The sequence below is a fragment of the Kogia breviceps genome, chromosome 4 (genome assembly GCF_026419965.1).
Source record: "Kogia breviceps isolate mKogBre1 chromosome 4, mKogBre1 haplotype 1, whole genome shotgun sequence".
In the NCBI taxonomy this organism is placed as follows: domain Eukaryota; kingdom Metazoa; phylum Chordata; class Mammalia; order Artiodactyla; family Physeteridae; genus Kogia; species Kogia breviceps.
Window position 1 is genome coordinate 164,306,748 of NC_081313.1, and position 18,683 is coordinate 164,325,430.

Genomic DNA, 18,683 nt, shown 5'->3' on the forward strand with positions numbered 1-18,683 from the left:
GTCTCGGGCCCTAGGACCCGCCCTCGCTGCGCTGGGCGCGGGGAGGGGACGCGGGAACCCTGGCGCCCGGTGCTCCGCCTCCCGTTTCCGGGGCAGCGCGGTTACCTGCACCGCCCGAGCCGCACCTGGCGGAGGCAGAAGTCGCAAGCCGAGCGATCGCTGAACAGCGGAGCTGAGAGGTGGGACAGCACCCGGCTGCGGGGAGGAAGAGGCGGCGGCGGGCGGCGGCGTGGAGGCTGCAGGGCGCCGCGCGCCGCGGAGGAGGGCAGGCGGCAGCTGCGCTCGGCTCGCTCTGCCACGCCGGCGGGGCGCGCACCCAGGCCCGCACCGCGCCGCTGCGGACGCACATGGCAGCGTGAGAGGGCCGGCGGCGGGAGGAGCGCGCGGCGCCGGGCCGGGGCCGCAGGGCCGCATGGACAGCGCCGCCACCCCAGCCGGCCCTCACTAGGGCCCCCAGTCCGCGGTCGCCACTCCCCAGATCATGGTGCCTCGGCGGCCGCCCGAGCCGAAAAGAGCCGGCCGGAGCCGTTGAGCCGGGGGCCCCCGCGGCGGCCGGGAGCTGCATGGGGGAGCGCGGGCCGCGCTCGGGAAGATGCCCCGGCCGGAGCTGCCCCTGCCGGACGGCTGGGAGGAGGCGCACGACTTCGACGGCAAGGTCTACTACATAGACCACACGAGCCGCACCACCAGCTGGATCGACCCACGGGACAGGTAGGACCCCGAGAGGCCCCCTCCTGCCCCACGGGCCACCAGCCGGGATTGTACAGGGGATGCCGAGGAGCTCGGCGAGCCTCTTCGGTGTCCCGCACCCCACACGCTCCACCTTCATCCCCTTCTGGACCGCTGCTCCCTCCCGGATGGGCTGCCCGGAGGAGGGGACGGCCAAGTGAGTTGGCCCAGGCTGCCGCCACCGCATTCCTCTGATGAGGACTCAGGCCCCAGCCGGCACCTGCCCGGAGTTTTGACCTTAAGCTCTAGCCCCGCCCCCCGCCCCTCGCTTCCCCTTAGTTGGGTAGGGCGGGGGCTGGGGGAGCAACCTAGCCGAGTGCTGCTGGGGCTTCCCGGGAAGGCTTTCCCCAGCACGGGGTGGGGGAGGAGGGGGGATGGGGAAGCATCTGGTTTGGAGCGGGTGGCAGGCACCCCGGACTCAGTGGGAGACCGCTGGAGGAAGGACACTGCGTGCGTGCAGGGGAAGGCATCCTGGAGTGTGGTTTTTGACAGGTGTCTCCGCGGCTCTGAGAGGAGCACGGGAGCAGTCTGGGGGGCCTGGAGGCCGAGAGAGGGAAGGAAAGGAAGGAGCGGGGGAGGTCTGATCGGGGAGACCGTTCTTCAGGAATCTCACGGCAACTTGGAAGCTGTTAGGATGTAGATGGAGGTGAGAGGCCTCCGCAAAGCCCTGCCCATCCCTCTTTCTCCTCCCTCCCTTCCTCTGGGGACCGCGGCTCCTCAGCCCTGCACCAGCGCGTCCTGACCTTGGTGGGCACCAGGCCGGCTGGAGCAACGGATTTGTTTTTGCTGAGGCAGGTGGAGTGTGTGGCTCTTAGCTTCCAGACTTTCTCCTGGTTTTGACCGCTTGGCATTTCTTTGCACACACGCACCCCTCCCCATGAATATCCTGGGGGGAGGGGAGGACCACCCTCTGGGACCGCTTTGTTGTGCTTTGCTGTCACCTCTGTGGTCAGAGTGCCTCAGGAATGTGGAATTTTCACCTGGTCGCTGTGACCTTGGGTGTCAGGTGCCTGTAAAGCAATGGAGGTGAATTGTTTGGACCCTTCATCCCGTGGGGTTGGGATGGAGGTTCCAGAAGTCCAGGATGGGGTGTGTAGCGAGGTGAAGGTTGAGAAAGAGCAGAAAGAAAATGTGAACTGAGAGTCCTCGTGGTTTCTGTGAGCACTTTGGTTCATTCATTCAACATTTACTGGGTACCTCCTCTGCGTTCAGTACCGTGCTGAAAGTCTCATCAATTTAATCCGGAAGAGAAATTTTTAACGCTGGAGAGCCTCCCAGGGGCAAGCTGCTTTTACCTCTGAGCCTCAGTTTCCCTATTTGTCAGACAAATGATTTGCTTGGAAGGGAAGGAGTAATAGTGGAACTCTTTTTTAAAAAAATTATTTATTTAACTGATTTTATTTTTGGCTGCGTTGTGTATTTGTTGCTGCGCGGGCTTTCTCTATTTGGCGCGCGCGGGGACTGCTCTTGGTTGCGGTGCGTGCGGGCTTCTCATCGCGGTGGTCTCCCTTGTTGCAGAGCACGGGCTCTAGGCGCGCGGGCTTCAGTAGTTGTGGCTCGCAGGCTTAGTTGTTCCGTGGCATGTAGGATCTTCTCCGACCAGGGCTCGAACCCTTGTCCCCTGTATTGGCAGGCGGATTCTTAGCCATTGTGCCACCAGAGAAGCCCAACAGTGGAACTCTTCAAAGTTGGAAAGGACATAGAAGATCAAGGCCCAACTCCCACTTTCAAACGTGAGACAAACTTTGAGGCCTGGAGGTGCGATTTGCTTGTGTTTTGATCTTTCCACCCCTCTGCCTTATGCCGAGTTCTTTACCAGCTCTGAAGTTCTAACCTCCACACTTGTGGTCCTATTCACTTTCGTTCCCCATGCCCCCCTCAGGGTCAGTTGCCCCAGGGACTCTGTTGCTGTGTTGGTGAACTGGACAGTCCCTTGTCCTCTCCTAATACAGGCACAAGTTCAAGTTTCTGTGTCCTCTCGTTTTTTAGGTCCCAGCAGCTACCGAGGCCAGTGTGCTGTTAGCAGTTGAATGTTGAGGACACTGGTAACTCGTCCCAGGTCATGCATCTAGGAGCTTCTCTGGGGTGCTGAGAGGATAACACAGCTGTAGAAAGCTTCTTAAACAATGGTCATTTTTTACCCTTGGAAGAGGGCAAGCAGTATAGCTTCTGTGGGATACTGACTTGACTAGAGCATAATTTCCCAAATTTTAGTATTATGTGGACCACGTTTTTTGCTAGATCCACCTGTGTTATTGCTTACTTAATATTTGACTTTAAATCAACCCAATTTGAATTTTTTTTAGCCACTTTCATAAAGGGGAAACTAGTAATATCTATCGCCCCCAATACTAGGGAACCTTTAAAAATACAGTGGAGGGGAAAAACAACAGTGCCATTATACTTGAGTTCACTCCTGGGGCCTGTCCACGGCTCCAGCAACAGGGCTGTGCAGCCTGTGTTTTTAGGCAGATAGGCAGGAATTAAAAACATATTGGCACTTCATAGAGCTGCTCGCTTTCTCCGCCTTGTAGGCCACTGGTTTGAATGCTGCATCTTTGTATTGATATCTCCTGGTCATCCCACCTGCACCAGCCCAGGGTAGGGCCCCTGAGCTTGGGGCGCTGAGGGGCTCTGAGCTCACTGTTGTGGTGAGCCAACTTTGAAAGTTTGGGGAACGAGCTGAGCAGAGGGTATCTACTTCTGACTCCCTGGAATTCCCTCCTGCACACCCCAGAAGGGAGTTTTGCCTTCTCATCCTACCTGTGTGGTCTCAGGCAAATCGCTTGACCTCTCTGAGGTGCAAGTGCTCCTTTGCTGAGAGAAGAAGGTTGATGAGATGTGTCTAAGCCCCCTGCCAGTGCTCAGATAGGATTTCACTGATTCGGGCTTGGCCTCGCCTTCTCCCTCCTGACTCCAGGGCAGAATTGGGAGGGGGGGGCGGTAAGGCAGGAGGGTGAGGGGGCTGAAAGGAGGAGGAGAACATTTAACAAGGCTGAAAAGCGCCAGGCTTCTTTGGGGTGGTGAGGTTAGGGGAGACAAATTCTGCCAAGGCAGTTACCTCTCTGCAGCTGGTTAATGCTATGAAACAAAATATCACATAAAAAAGTTTAAAAAAAAAAAAGATTCTACTCCTTGAGTGTGTGTGTGTGTGTGTGTGCACGCGCTCCCATTTGTCTTGGTTTTTTTCCTTATCTGAATCAAGGAGATACACCTGTCCATTCCCCTGAATTTAAAAGAAGTAAGTCAAATAGTCCTTCAGCCAGAAAAGTGATTTCTTAGCCGCAGAAAACAGAATAGTGTCTCGGGTTACCAACCCTGAAGAATGTCCTGGCACTTTCCTCTCTGGGCCTGAGCTGTTTTGTGTGCTGTCCGGCTTGGAGGCTGCTGGGGGTAGGGAATCCAGTTTTCAGCTTCCCCTTTCACCGGGGGGTTGCCAGCTCTCTCCCCTTCTCACCCAGGGGAAGACTGGGAGGCCGAAATTCCTGAGGACGGTTGTCCCAACAACCGGAGAGGGGCCAGTGGGCAGCTTGGGCCCTGCCTACTGGGCCAAAGGCTCCAACGGCACCACGGGCTCCTCCCGACACAAGGCTGGTCTGAGAAGGTGACAGGTCTGTGGGGAATCAGGTGCTGCAGATCAGGCCGTGGAGCAGCATGCCTTTAGCAGAGTAACCCCGGGTGCTTCTGGGAGCTTCCAGCAAAGAGCCAGCATCCCGGGTATATTTAACTTAGAGGTATGCAACAACAAACACACTGATTGTTCTCCAAGGAAGAATGGATTGTTGGAACTGGCCCTGCCTGGGAACGTTCCTGAAGCCTAATTCCTGCTCATTGGGGGGTTTGTCTTCTGACCTTCTTCTAGGAACCACCTGGGAGCTCTGTGGGCAGTTTCTGGGGCTGTGTGATCAGTGCTAGAGGCCCACGTGTCTGGGAGGCCATGTTGAGAGAACCCAGCAACTTCTCTCATGATCTGAGGAGGAATTTTTGCCAACGCTGTTATTTCAGGAATGATTCATAGTGTAAGACGTTGGGTCTACAGCAGGCAAAAGATCTTAATCTCCTTCTGGTCACAGACCTTTATAAGAATCTGACAAAGGTTAAGGACGTTTCCTGAAGAAAAGCATGAACACGGCTTTTGGCACATAATTTCAGGGCGTTTGTAGACCCCGGGTTCATAACCCCTGCCAGAGATTAACTTAAAAACTGCTCATCACTGCCCTCCTGTTTAGCTAGGTAGGACGTAATGATTGAGCATTTACTATATTCAGGTAGTCTGCTGAGAGCTTCACACGGATAACTTCTTTTAATCCCCCTAAACAAGCCTGGGAATAGGTTATCTGCCTGAGAAACCCGAGGCTCAGGGGGGCTAAGTTTGGGGAAAGCCGCTCACCTTCTGAGGAGCTGAGATGGGAATGCCAGGCATGCCGACTCCAGAACCCAAATTTCTAACCACTCAGCTGCCTGGAATCCGTTGCTGAATTAAGACCTCTGCTCCGCTGCCTAAGGAATTTGGCCTTGGGAAATGGAGCCAGGACAGGCATGATTTCAGTTACCTGCTGCCATTTCTGGTGTGTCCAGGCTATGGTTATCCAGTGAGTGGTGTAGAAAATGGAAAGAGGTTGAGTCTTTGAATCCTGGCATCTTGGATTGGCTGCTTGCTGCCTGAGTGACCTTGGCAAGTTACATATTCTCTCTGAGCCTTGATTTTGTCTTCTCTAGGATGGGGTGATGCGCATAAGCTGTCAAGGGCCATTATGAGCATGAAATAAGTTAAATCACGTAGGGCAGCTGGCACAGAACCTAACATACAGGAGACACTTGGGAATGCCAAACCTTTTGGCTTTTACTAGGAAGTACTTAGGAAATAACTTTAAGTCAAATGGAGACTGAGTCTCCATCCAGCTCTGTAGCAGTTTGCAGCTGGGATGAACCTTTCTGGTCATGTAATCCAGCCCTCTCATTTCACTGATGAAACAGACTCAGAGACTGGTGACTTGCCCAAGGTCTCACAGCAAATGTCAACCTTGAGTCTCTAGTAGAGGTCTCCTTTCTTCTTTCTTTTATGTAAACTTTTCCCTAAAAATCAGACCCAGTGTCTTCTCATCCATGGTAATAATTTGAGAATATTTTATGCTTGTGGTTTATTCTTTGTAATCCTTTTTGACTATGCAGACCAGCAAGTTTCTTTCATAGCATTGCACTCATTTCTGAGTCCTGTCATAGGAATGTGTTATATGTCGACCAGTTAAAGTACCAACAATTGCAAGTGCATTACTGTTTTTATAATCAATTTAAATAGATTTAAGGTTATTGTTGGACTAATGTCACTTTCCACCAATTTACATTCTGACAAGCTTTCTTAAGTGGGAATTATAACCAGCCTGCCAGGGAATTTACCCAAAGCCTCTATTCTCCATGCTTCTGCTTTTAATGATCCACTAATACCTTTAGCTTGGGCCTTTACAATTATTAGAGGGCTTTTCTTCTCCTTCCAAGGCTTGAATTTATGATCTACATATTTCATGGGAGTCTGCAATGCATGGGAATATCTTACGTCATTCATTAAGAAAGAAATAAGGTTAAAAAGCACTAGTCTAGCTAACAGGAAGAAATACGAGGCATTGGAACCCACAAATGAATAAAATAATAATAAATGCTAAGTCTCCTAATATGTATTCTGTGCTGCTCACCAAGTGTTTTATATTATGATCTCATTTAATCCTTTTGCCAACCATATAAGGTAAGTACTGTTATTTTCTCCATCCTCAGATAAGGAAACAGAGATTTAGAAAGGTTAAGAATTTATATTTGCTCATGGTCACCACCAGTAGGTGATGCACCCAGGATTAGGGCCCAGCTGGTTGAACTCCTGAATCCACACTCGAATTAGCTATTGCCAATTTCAGGGCTCCAGATGCCCTGTTGACAAGCTGGGCTGGAAAGTTACCATTTACTCCTAAAATGAGGCGAGCCTGCTGTGGATCTCCGGGAAAGATGTTGCCAAGGAAGCTTAATCAGAGAAGCCAATGAGATCCACATGGCAGCTTAGGAGACTATCGGGCACAAAGTCTACCTTCCGGGAGCAGCCAGCTAACCAGAGCTCTGGGAGGGAGGGAGGGAAGGAACAGAGAAGGAGGCAGAGAAACTCTGAAGGATGCGGTATGTGGAGAGAGTTCAAAGTCGTTCCCAAGTCTCGCTGGTAAATGCTCCCAAAGGCCAGGGACTTAGTAGCCAAGGCAGCGCCTCCCTGTCACCACCCCTCCCGGTTTTGGCCTCGCCAAACTGACCTGATTCCCCACTCCCCTGGGATCCCTGGGAGCTGGGCAACACTGCCCTTTTGAAGAGAAGCGAATCAGGTTGCCTTGGTTACTGGGAAGGTTGGACCGCCAAGCTCAGGTGCACATAAGGAGAGACGAGGCTAGAATAAATGGGAGTTGGAAGGTGGCCGGCATGCTGCTGCAGAACTCTCTGGATGCAGGAAGCCTCAGTCAGGTGTTGTTGTTGTTGTTGTTGTTTTGCGGTACGCGCGCCTCTCACTGCCGCGGCCTCTGCCGTTGTGGAGCACAGGCTCCGGACGCGCAGGCTCAGCGGCCATGGCTCACGGGCCCAGCCGCTCCGTGGCATGTGGGATCCTCCCGGACCGGAGCACAAACCCGTGTCCCCTGCATCGTCAGGCGGACTCTCAACCACTGCGCCACCAGAGAAGCCCCTCAGTCAGGTTTTGGCAGCATTTGCAGGGGGTGCCAACTTCACTGCAGTCAGCTGTCTGCTGAGCGGCTCCAGCCACGTCTGCCTCCAGGCTATGGGGATCTGCCCCTGGCTCAACGAGGGGCCGTGGATAAGAGAAACCCACTCCTCTTGGAGAAATGGCCTGGGTAGCATCTCCTAGTACTTCCACTTGGACAGGGCTGAGGGCTGGATTGGGGCTGAGTCTGGGTGAGAAATGCATGCCGTGCCTCTCCCAGCACTGAGGGGCCAGTGGGCCACACACCTTTATGTGGAACAGGTAGAGGCTCTAGTTACTGCTACTGACAAGCTTCTCGGCTGCCCTGAATCCCTGTTTCAGAGTGAGATAAAAGAAGAGAACACTCAGAAACTGGATACAGTGGCATTTTGTTATTTAACCTTCACCAGCGGGCCATTAAGCCTCCGGCTCCTGAGCAGAAAAGCTCCTGCCAAAATAAAGGGGGGCGTTCATGGTTGTTGTGTGGGGGGAACGTAGAACATTCTATAAAGATGCTAGACAGGGGAGAGGGAGTGGCATAGAGAGAGCAGGGAGAAGGGAAGCAAAGGACAAGTGCAGTGGGTTACCTCCACCCCCATTGCCTCTTCAGTGCTTCTACCCATGACATCTCACCATTGGAGAGAAATGGGATCTTTCAGTTTCAAATGTCTGCCAAAGAAAAAGGACTGAGGCTTAAGTTCTCGTTCAATGGTCGGCCAGAAAAAAAAAAAAAAAAAAAATGAAGCTGCATCAAGATTAGGGACACCTTTGTTGGCTTTTTTCTTCCCCTGCTCCATTCATCACTGTGGCAGCCAGGACACCAGGCCAACGGCAGCTGCTGACTTTCCCCAGCCGGCTGCCTGCTGTTGCCGGGCTTGGTTTGGTGGCAGCCGGGCTGTCCCCACGCTGGCCTCCTCCCTGCCCAGTGGCGGTTACTTGTTTGATTTGTCTCTGGGATGCCCTTAGGATCCACTGACTGATACCTGACTTGGAAGGATAAAGTATCAAGATCCAGGCATCAGGTGGCTGCTAGGATGAGATGACCCTGGGACAGCCTTCCAATCCTGCATCTGTCGTGGCTTTTCTTGGATAGTTAGGGCTCTCTGAGCATGGCGTTGTGTAGTCCAGGAATTTCTTACACGTGCATTTGTATCACTAACAGTGAGAACCATACCGGCCTCTGGTGATCATGATGCTAATAGTTATATTTAGTCATGTTTATCCAGTAGCTGGCATGGGCCAAACACAGTTTGTTGCTCGCAGTATTTTTCTGGCATTTTGCAGATGAGGAAACTGAGGTTAAGAACAGCCAGGTGACAAACTCAAGGTCATAGAGGTAGAAAGGGGCAGAGTTGGAATCTGAATCTAGGCCCGTCTGATTTCAAAGCCTTACTCTTTGCACCGCTGCAGCCTTTTTCAGTGAATTTGGAGAGAGGAAGGCAAGAGGGGAAGGGAGCAAAGGAAAAGGGACCTTTGTAACTACAGAGAAATAAACAACACATCTATCAGCATGTATACCTTGCTCACTGTGGAGGAAAATGTTTGTGTGGTTCCAGCTGAACTTTGGTTTGACATACCACACTGTTCCCTGAAGTAGATAAGGCCTCCATAACGATCTCCAGAGGACACCAAGGCAAGTCCTGTCTCTGTCATTTACATATAGTAAGTCACCTTGAACAAGTCCCTTCTCTACTATGTAAAACACAGGTAAGCGTAGGACCTACCTACCCCCGAGGGTTGTGGGGAGATGAAAGGACCTCGGACATGGTGGGTCTTACCCAGTGCCTGGTACACACCAGGCTTTCAAATGGGAGCTGTGACTAGTTAGGCTAGCTTACCCTTCTTTGCCTTGGTAGAGAGACGAGAACCATTGTCCCTTCCTTGCCAACTCAAGTTTTTTTCCTGCTGCAGCAGGGCTCACCTGAGCTGCGTTGACATCAGAGTTTGCAAACCACCCTGGGGCACTCATTGTGTAAATAAACCAATAAATTCTTTTCCTCCTCGTCTTATCAGAGTCAAGCCCTTGTTCGGAATTTCTGAAGTAAAGTGACTCTTGCCAGGGAGCTGGCACCAGGGCAGTGTGTGAAGCAGGCATAATGACTTGCAGTGGTCATGGCTGAGTGAAAACGGCTGCTGTGGAACTGGAGGTCTCTGGAATTCATTGGTAACTGCTCTGATATCCTGGCCCTTCACTCGTGCTTCCCTGTGCCCTGTTGGAGAGCTGTTTGAGAACCGGCTGATTTTAGTGTGGAGGTGGTGCAGAAGGGCATTGGTGTTTATCACATCTCACCCAGCCAGGGGTTGGACATTCATTCAGCAGGTATTTATTGAGTTGCCTACTGGGCTTCAGGCTCCATTGCCCTAACCAAGGATCAGAGCAAAGTCCCTGCTACAGTGGGGTGTACCCTCGGGCAAGGGAGATGGGCAAACAGTTAAACAGATAAATTACATTCTGACTCGGGGCTTGGTATTTGCCAGAATTCTTTGACCCATCTTAGGAAGCTGGAGGGATGGCCCTGTCTAGGACACCTGTTGGTAGTTGCTGTGTGAACTTGGGCTTTGGATCTGAGAGACCTTTGCGCCTTCCCTAGGGTGTTACCCAGAGCCTGTTAGGATGAGCTGGGCACCGGGCTGAGTGCTGGGAATGCAAGTGTGACATAAGACAGTCTCCAACTCGTAACATTTACTACAAATTAGTGAGAGACAGTCATCAAACTGTGCAAATAGAAATGCCGGGCTCTCTGAACCTTGGTTTATTTCCTCGTCTGTTTCATCTGGACTCAACTTAGAAATATTTATTGACTGCCCGTAAACGAATAGAGTGTCTGTAATACGCCAGGCATTGTTCCAGCACTGGGGATTTGGCAGTGATTAAGCCATCAAAAATCCTGTCCTCGTGGAGCTTACATTCTAGAGCAGTGATTCTCAGTCTTGGGGAAGCGTCAGAATCATGTGGAGGATTTGTTAAGCCCGGTCCCACCCCCTCACTCCCACCCACACACCCAGTTTGTGTCAGTAGGGCTGCTGTGGGGCTTGGAAGTTGGTGTTTCCAGCGCATGATGCTGCTGGTTTGTGCCTTGTTGCTTTGCAGACCGCTAACAGTTGATTGATTGAATCCTCGCAATAACCTGGGAGGATCGGGGGTTAGGGTGGGGTAGGGGAGTCGGGGGAAACCCTTTCATCGCTGTTTGACAGACAGGGAACTGAAGAAGAAGGCAGGTGTAACTTGGCCCTCCCTCTTATGCTAAGCAAGCTAAAGGAAGTGGCTCTAGGAGCAAGCACTGTTTTACTGCCTCGCTATGAGCAATTTTATTCCAGTTCTTTTGCTGACCCAGAGCCTGACTGGTGGCAAAATCCAGTCGGGTTTGCTCCCGCATTGTAAAATAAAGGATGGGGAAGCAGGAGGTCTGAGCAGATCCCAGAAGCCAGAAGGAAATTCTCTTTACATTAGAATGTGTGGAGTTATGTATCCATGGTCACAGAGAGGAACAGAGGGCACGGGTCTTCCCTGTTTCTCCCTGATGCTGAGCCAGGAGACCTGTACCGAGTCCGCTCTTCAGAGGAAGGGCTTCTGGGCTCCTTCACCCCTAACCCAGTCTTACTTCGAGTCTAGGAAGTGCAGGTGAGGTGTGGAGAAGAGGCAAGGCCTCCTAGAGGCCTTGTTCCCCTTGACCATGACTTGGATTGTACATCCTTAGCCTCGTCACTGGCTAGTTCTCTGACCTTGTTTAAGCTACTTAAAGCCTCCTGAGCCTCAGTTTCTTCACTGGCAAAATGGGAATAAATTAGAAGCTACCTTGTAAGCCACAGTGAAGTTCGAGGTCTCTCATTGTATTTAAGTTCCACTGTCTGGACAGTTCTAACGACAGGGATTAAGGCCTCCTTGAGAGCTTCATCTGTAGTTCTGTAGTTTCTGCTCAGTTCGTATATTTTGAGCACCAGAATTTTTTCGGACATAAACCTCTTTCTTCTCATTTCTCTGGAAAAATGGATCATACTTAAGCAGATACACATCTTCCCAGACAACAAAGACGTTTGCTAGATGGGACTATTAAGTGGTATCTTAATAGCTCAAAAAATTTCAAACCAGCCTGAGTGGTTTATTTCCACTGCTGATATAAAACAAATATTTGCTGGCCGCAGGTGGAGGACCCTGGATATTTCTTCAGCCTCCTAACTGGTCACCAGGCCCGAGTGGTTCTCAAAATGTGGTCCCAAACGAGGACATCCGCTTCACCTGGGAAGTTGTTAGACCTGTGGACTCTCCTGTCCCACCTCAGACCTACTAATCAGACATTCTGGGGGGTGGAGCCTTGAGAGCTGTCTTTTAAGGAGCATCCCAGGTGACTCCGCTGCCCCCTCAAGTCTGGGAACTACTGGCCAAATGTTTGCAGCTAGAATGACATAAGGTATTTTGTGAGTGGTCGCGGGCAAAAACTGTTCAGGTTTGAAGAGCCTTCCAAGCACAGGTCGACGCAGCCCGTTGAAATGGTCTTCATTGGCTTGAGAACATTTTAGGATCAATCCCCAAACCCTTATTGTCCAAGCGGGACCTCCTCACTTCTTTCACCAGGCCTCACCGTCGCTTCACATCTTTGCATCAAGATTCAGCTCACAAATGAAGTGTAAAAAGGCCTTCCCCATCTCCCTCGACTGGGCTCCATAGCGCCTTATGCTGTAGTAGGACAGTGTGGCTACCCGCATCCTCTCCATTCTTGTTAATAGGCAGCTCAGTGGCTGGCCCACAGTAGGACTGCACCAAGCCAGGAAATGGCTGCTCCCCAGTTGGGAGTTTTGGATTCTGTTTCTGGCCCTTCCTCATAGCAGCAAGTCTCTTGGCCTTCCTGAGCCCTAGTCTTCATTGCTCTATGAAGGGGGAATAATGACCCTTGGTCTCCTTTCTACAATGGAGTATGGGAGCCTGTGTCTGCATCTCAGGGACAATAGGATCAATCAGTGATTCTCAAGTTCCATTGCACATCGGACTTAGCAGAGGGGGAGTGCTAAAAGTACCCATGCCCACCCCACTCGCAGAGAATCTGGTTTCATTGGTCTGGGGTATAGCCTGGGCATGCGATTTCTAGAATCTCCCCAGTTGACTCTGGAATACAGCCACATTGGAGAAACACGACTGTATGTAAATACCTCCCTTCCTCAAAATGCTTGTAGAGTTTGAATGAGATTATGCTAAAGTACCTTGTAAAGGGGCTTTAAGAGTTACACAGTTCCACATGGAAAACTGAAGATGATTCAGGAAGTATTAAAAAATAGCTATGGGTGGGGGGGGGGAGAAGGAGATAATTGAGGGATGTCAGGCACCTTGCAGTTTGGTAATTTCCCCTCTTCTAGATCTATCTTGCTATTTCTTTCCTGATGTGTTAAGTATCAAATTGATTTGGGCTCATCTTTGCCTTAATGTGAAAATCTTCCAACTCGCATTGCAGGAGTAATGCTTTTAAATAAATTGGTCTAAGCTACTTTGGAGTTGTAGGTCTGGGGGTTGGGCAGCTGCTGTCTGTCCCCAGCAGATCTCGGTCTGGATTTCATGCACACGTCTGAGTCCTCGAGACTCCAAGGGAGTGGAGAACCCAGCAGATCTCGGTCTGGATTTCATGCACACGTCTGAGTCCTCGAGACTCCAAGGGAGTGGAGAATGCAGATGTTGTCACCATGTAGATCGTGGCCGGCGGATAAGAACTCATCATAGCCAACACTTGCTGAGACTCTAGATAGTGCAAAGATCTGAGCTGAGTGCTTTGAGTGCCTTTTTCCAATTTAATTCTCTTGGCAGCCCTGTGAGGTGAGAACCGTTACCATCTCCATTCTGCTGCTGGGGAAACTGAGGCTCAGGCAGTTGAGAACTTGCCAGTGATGGCACAGCTAATAAGTGGCAGAACTAGGGTGCCACTTTCTCTGCCACCACAATGCACCCTGAAGGCCAGGCCAGGCTAGGCTGTCAAGGAGAGCAATACTGAATTTGTTCTGGTAATTCAGACCATAGCTCCTTTCACTACTGTGATTCCTTGAGTAGCAACTTCGCTCAGTTGCTCAGGGTCTGTCTGGATAGCTAGACCTTTCTGTTTGCTCTGCTCCTATTTTCGGAGATGTTCCTCTCTCAGTGAGCACAGTGAGTGAGCTCTTTTTCTGAGTACAGTCAGTTTTTCAAAATTCCTCCAAGGATCACTTTCCTAGACCACATTCCCCTGTCCTGGTGGTGATCAGCATCTTTGTTTCACCCTCCTTATAGACTGTTGTGCTCAAAGTAGCCCCATCTCTTGTTACTTTGGCATGAAAGACTTAGCAGAAATCAAATTCCCTTCGGACGCTTTGGTGTCTGAATGGCTCGTGGGCTTGGACTGCAGCATTATTGCTTTGCCCAGTGGCACATCCTTCAGGATGTTTGTCTGGGTTCACTAGAAGTCAGTTGGGTCATCTCAGATCTGAAGTGGCTCTAGCCGTGCACAAATTACCTTCCACTTCTGTTGCGTGTCGGGTAGAATCAAAAACAAAGAATGCCATTACCTTTGTGTGTTTGGCTGCTGGTGGGAACTGTGGTAAGAAGATGGTTCAGCAGTGACCAAAGACAGACATCATTCCTCATAGAGCTTACGGACACATAATAAGGACATGAACAAAATACTTACAGATTAAGAAAATAAAGAGGATGCTGTATTAGAAAATAATAGGTCTTGTAAATGACACCAAAGATCCAGCTATAGAATTTAAAAGTTCTGTAGTCGGAAAAACTGTTTGCTTTTACCTTTAAGTAGGATCCATCTATAGTGATCACTGCTCTACCTTTACAACCAGGTTTTCTTTTTTTTTTTGCGGTACGCGGGCCTCTCACTGTTGCGGCCTCTCCCGTTGCGGAGCACAGGCTCCGGACGCGCAGGCTCAGCGGCCACGGCTCACGGGCCCAGCCGCTCCACGTGGGATCTTCCCGGACTGGGGCACGAACCCGCGTTCCCTGCATCGGCAGGCAGACTCTCGACCACTGCGCCACCAGGGAAGCCCAACCAGGTTTTCTTAATTCAAGTCAGGAGATCCTGGCACTCACTGTAGAGGCAACAAGTAGTGTATTTTCTTTTTTTTAGCTTTTTTTTTTTAAATGAAAGATTCTTTAACTTCTGTAGTGCTTCACAATTTTCAAAAGTTTCACACACGTGATTTCATACAGTCTCATAATAACCCCTCTTTTTTTTTTTTTATCCCCTACCCCTATATTGTGCCTTTCCCCTTCCCTCTCCCCACTGGTAACCTGTAGTTTGTTCTCTATATCCGTGAGTCTGCTTCCTTCTGTTTTATCCCCTGGTTTGATGTATTTTTTTGATTCCACATATAAGTGATATCATACAGCATTTGTATTTCTCTGTCTGACATACTTCATTTAGCATAATGCCCTCCAAGTCCATCCATGTTGCTGCAAATGGCAAAATTTCATTCTTTTTTATGGCCGAGTAGTATTCCATTGTACATGTAGACCATATTTTCTTTATCCAGTCCTCTGTTGATGGATACTTAGGTTGCCATACCTTGGCAATTGTAAATAGCGCTGCTATGAACAATGGGAAGCAGTACTTTTTCTTTCTTTTTTTAAAAAATAAACTTATTTATTTATTTTTGGCTTTATTGGGTTTTGGTTGCTGCGCACCTGGGCTTTCTCTAGTTGCGGCGAGCAGGGACTACTCTTCGTTGCAGTGCACGGGCTTCTCATCGCGGTGGCTTCTCTTGTTGCAGAGCACGGGCTCTAGGCACGCAGACTCGGTAGTTGTGGCACGCAGACTCGGTAGTTGTGGCACGCAGACTCGGTAGTTGTGGCACGCAGGCTTAGTTGCTCCACAGCATGTGGGATCTTCCTGGACCAGGGCTCAAACCCGTGTCCCCTGCATTGGCAGGCGGATTCTTAACCACTGTGCCACCAGGGAAGTCCCAGCAGTGTTTTTGTCTTAACTTTGGCCAAGGAGCTCTGTTCTTCCCCCAAGGCAGCATGATTGGTCAACCACATGCATCTGAATTTCCTAAGAGAGCTACTCAAATGCAGATTCCAAGGCCTGGCTCTGGTCAACATAATCAGAATTTCTGGATTATGTGAAACCCAGACTCCTTTGTAAAAAGAACCACTGAGTGATTTTGATACCATCCTAGGTTTGAGAAGTACTGATCAAGGAATAGACTTGCTTCAAAGTGCAGATCATTCCAGAGACTCGACCAGGACTAGAATCCCTTCAGCCTCTTCCACAACCTGGCCTACTTATTTATTGGTCCTCACCTCAAAAACATCTCTTCCTTTCTTCAGGCATCCATGGGTTTCTAGAGTGTGCTCAGGTGCTCTCTCCCCAAGAGAAAGCCTTCAGTCCTACCCCATGCCCCTTTCTCTGAGGGACACAGAGGAGTTCCATACCCACCGCCCCAACCCCCACCCCCCCACCCCCCATTCCTGCCTTACCCTCCATCCTCCTCCTCCCACCCCTGTTCTCTGAGCAAAGTTCCAGGAGTGTCACCAGGAGACCTGCGGCGGCATCTTCCTTAACCTCCCTGTAGTGTCTAACTGTATTGCCAGCTCTCCTCCTTTCCTGGCGGTCATTCTTATCCAGGAGAGTAAGGCATTGAGCAGTCTTCTTCCTAGTGGTGGCCTGTGTCGCCAGGCCTTCGACCACCTGCTCTGCACTGAAACCTCAGGTGCTTATTTCCAGTTTCCGGCTGGACATCACTTCTCTGTCCAGGCGAGCACTGCAAACTACCACAGATCAGAAACTGAATCCAGTCGGGGTCTCAAACCAACAGCTTTGCCCATCTGTGTACGTTGACGCCCCGCCTCCCTCACCGGCCACGTGGGGTACCGCTTGCTCCATGAGGCCTTCCCTCATCTGTCAAATCCCGCACTGCTCTGGCTGGAGGATGTCTGCTTTAAGCCAGGCCTGTTCTGGTTAAAAGCAACAGAGGCCCACATGACATGGCTCTAGAAATGAGAGGCTGCTGTGAGGTTAGAGAGTTCACAAGAATCTAAGGATGGGTATAGCGGCCCCCACTGCCGGGATGGCAGGAGCTGCAGCTAGAGGCCTTGAAGAACAGCGGTCTCCGCATACGTCCCTCTGTTCCCTCCTGTCTGCCCGCTCATGTCATGGTTTCTGCTACCTCTGAAACCTACAGACAGACTACAACAAATCTAAAATTTGTTCATACATTCGTAAACCATGTTATGAATTAGTTCTGCCTTGAACTTGCTGTGTGACCCTGGGCAAGCTACTTAATCTCTGTGAGCCTCAGTTTCCTCACTCTATACAAATAAGACAAAGAGTAATAATAGCCAAGATTTTATTGGGTGCCAAGCCCTGCTCTAAGTGTTTTATATTTATTAGCTCAATTAACTGTCACACTAACTTTCTGAGGGAGGTACTGTTACTATCTTCATTTATAGATGAGGAAGTGGAGGCACAGAGAGGCTAAGTAATTTGCCCAAGGTCACACAGCTAGAAAGTGGCAAAGCCAAGATTCAAACTCAGGCTCTCTGGCTCCAGAGCTCACGCTATTAGACCGCCATTCACACTTTGAGGGGTTATTGTGAGAATGATAGCGTGGATTCTCTTCTTTAGGACACATAGCCGAGAGCAATACTCAGAATAAGTACTTAAGAATGCTAACAGTCATGACATCGTCACAGCATTAGTTTGCAGGTGACCCATATGACCTTCACAGCCCCAGCCAACCTCGTAACTGTTCGCCTCAGCAGCCACAGCTAACCCGGTGTCCCCAGTTCAAATTCTTGTGAGAGATGCTGATTTGGAAAGATGACAGAGCTGGCCTTGAACTGGATTCACCTGGTACAAGAAATCACAACAGGGCTCAGGGGTCATGTACCAACCACGGCAGCTCTCCACTCAGGAGAGGCCGTGGGCAGCTGGCATCCCTAGGTCGTTCTTTCTCAGAACTTCCAGAGTCAACTGTTCTGAATGTCCGGCAGTTAGGGGACCTGGTGGTTACTCTCGCGCATGAGCACATGCTCGATTCTGAGCCCCGCTTTTGGCCCCATCCCCTGTGGCAAGCTCCCATTCACTTCCGTGACCCTCACTCTCGCTGCTGGAGTTGGAGCCTGTGGACCAGCACATCAGCATCGCCTGGGAGCTTGTTAGAAATGCAGAATCTCAGGCTCCACCTCAGACCCACTGAATCAGAAACTGCATTTTAACAAGATCCCCAGTGGTCCTTGCAGGTTAATGTTTGAGTAGCACTGGCCAGTCAATACTACTTATGTCTGCGTAGCGCTGTTTTGTTTTTTTGTTCTGTAGCTGACTGTACCTCTAACTAGCTCCGATATAGAGATCAGATAATATCAGTAAGCAGTGGATTCTTACAACCAGGTATAAACACTGCCGAGGGGAAGGAGCTTCTCAGCCTGTTCCCACAGCCCCACATGGAATAAGGGATTGAAGCCGGATCGGGGATGGGAGTGGGAGGGCTCAGTTGAAAGGGGGGGGTCACACCTGCTGAGAAAAGACAGGGTCCTGAGCCTGCAGCATGCCCACCAGCGGGGTCAGATGCCAGAGGTCAGAGTGGATGCAGGCTGCGTAGAAGTCCACCACGGTGGCAGGACGTGGTCTCCGGGGTGCACGGGGCAGTCAGAAGATGGGAACCCTTGGGCAGGGGCAGTGTCTCTCAACTGCAACACAGAATGAGGAGGTGGCCTGGCGGGCACCTGGCAGAGATCACAGAGGCAGGATTCCAGCCCTTAGAGAACAGTGGCAAGAGCAAGACACAGAGGTCTGGGGTCCCCAATAAGCTTCCCAGGCAGAGGCTTGAGCCAGCAAAATAAAGGGCAGGCTCCCTGGAACTAGCTTTGAACAGGGCAGAAGTACCACCATGAGGGTCTAGCAGAAACAGTGCCTGTGGCCAAGGCTGGGACCGGCTGAGCCAGGACTCCCATGCGCAACCCTGGACCCAGCCAGGGGCAGCCTGAGTTGGGTGGCACTGGGGCAGGAGAGGGTAGGCTCCTGGTGGGGGACCGGGGGCCGGAGGGGCAGGCAGCCAGCTGCAGGCTGGAGGGAAAGTCTGTATGCGGCCCTGGGGACTGCCTTGCCTTCCTGGCAGGAGGGTGGTGAGGAGGTGTGGCTGGATGCCAGAGGGCTTTCCCATCACTGCTCCCTGGCCCCGGTTCACCTGTGAACAGCGTCCCCGTCCCGTGCCCCCCCCTCCCCCCCACCGCATAAGCGTGGACCTTGCCCCGACACATTCC

The 18,683-nt window shown here is 51.0% G+C and overlaps 1 protein-coding gene across 1 annotated transcript in view; it reads left to right on the forward strand.

Moving 5' to 3' along the window:
- Positions 1–448: 448 nt before the first annotated feature.
- Positions 449–18,683, forward strand: part of WWC1 (WW and C2 domain containing 1) — a 149,628-nt gene continuing 131,393 nt past the window's right edge. Inside the window, exon 1 of the mRNA XM_059063072.2 lies at positions 449–711. Within this exon, the coding sequence (XP_058919055.1) occupies positions 593–711 (119 nt within the window). The 5' untranslated portion in view covers positions 449–592. The remainder of the gene's footprint in view (positions 712–18,683) is intronic.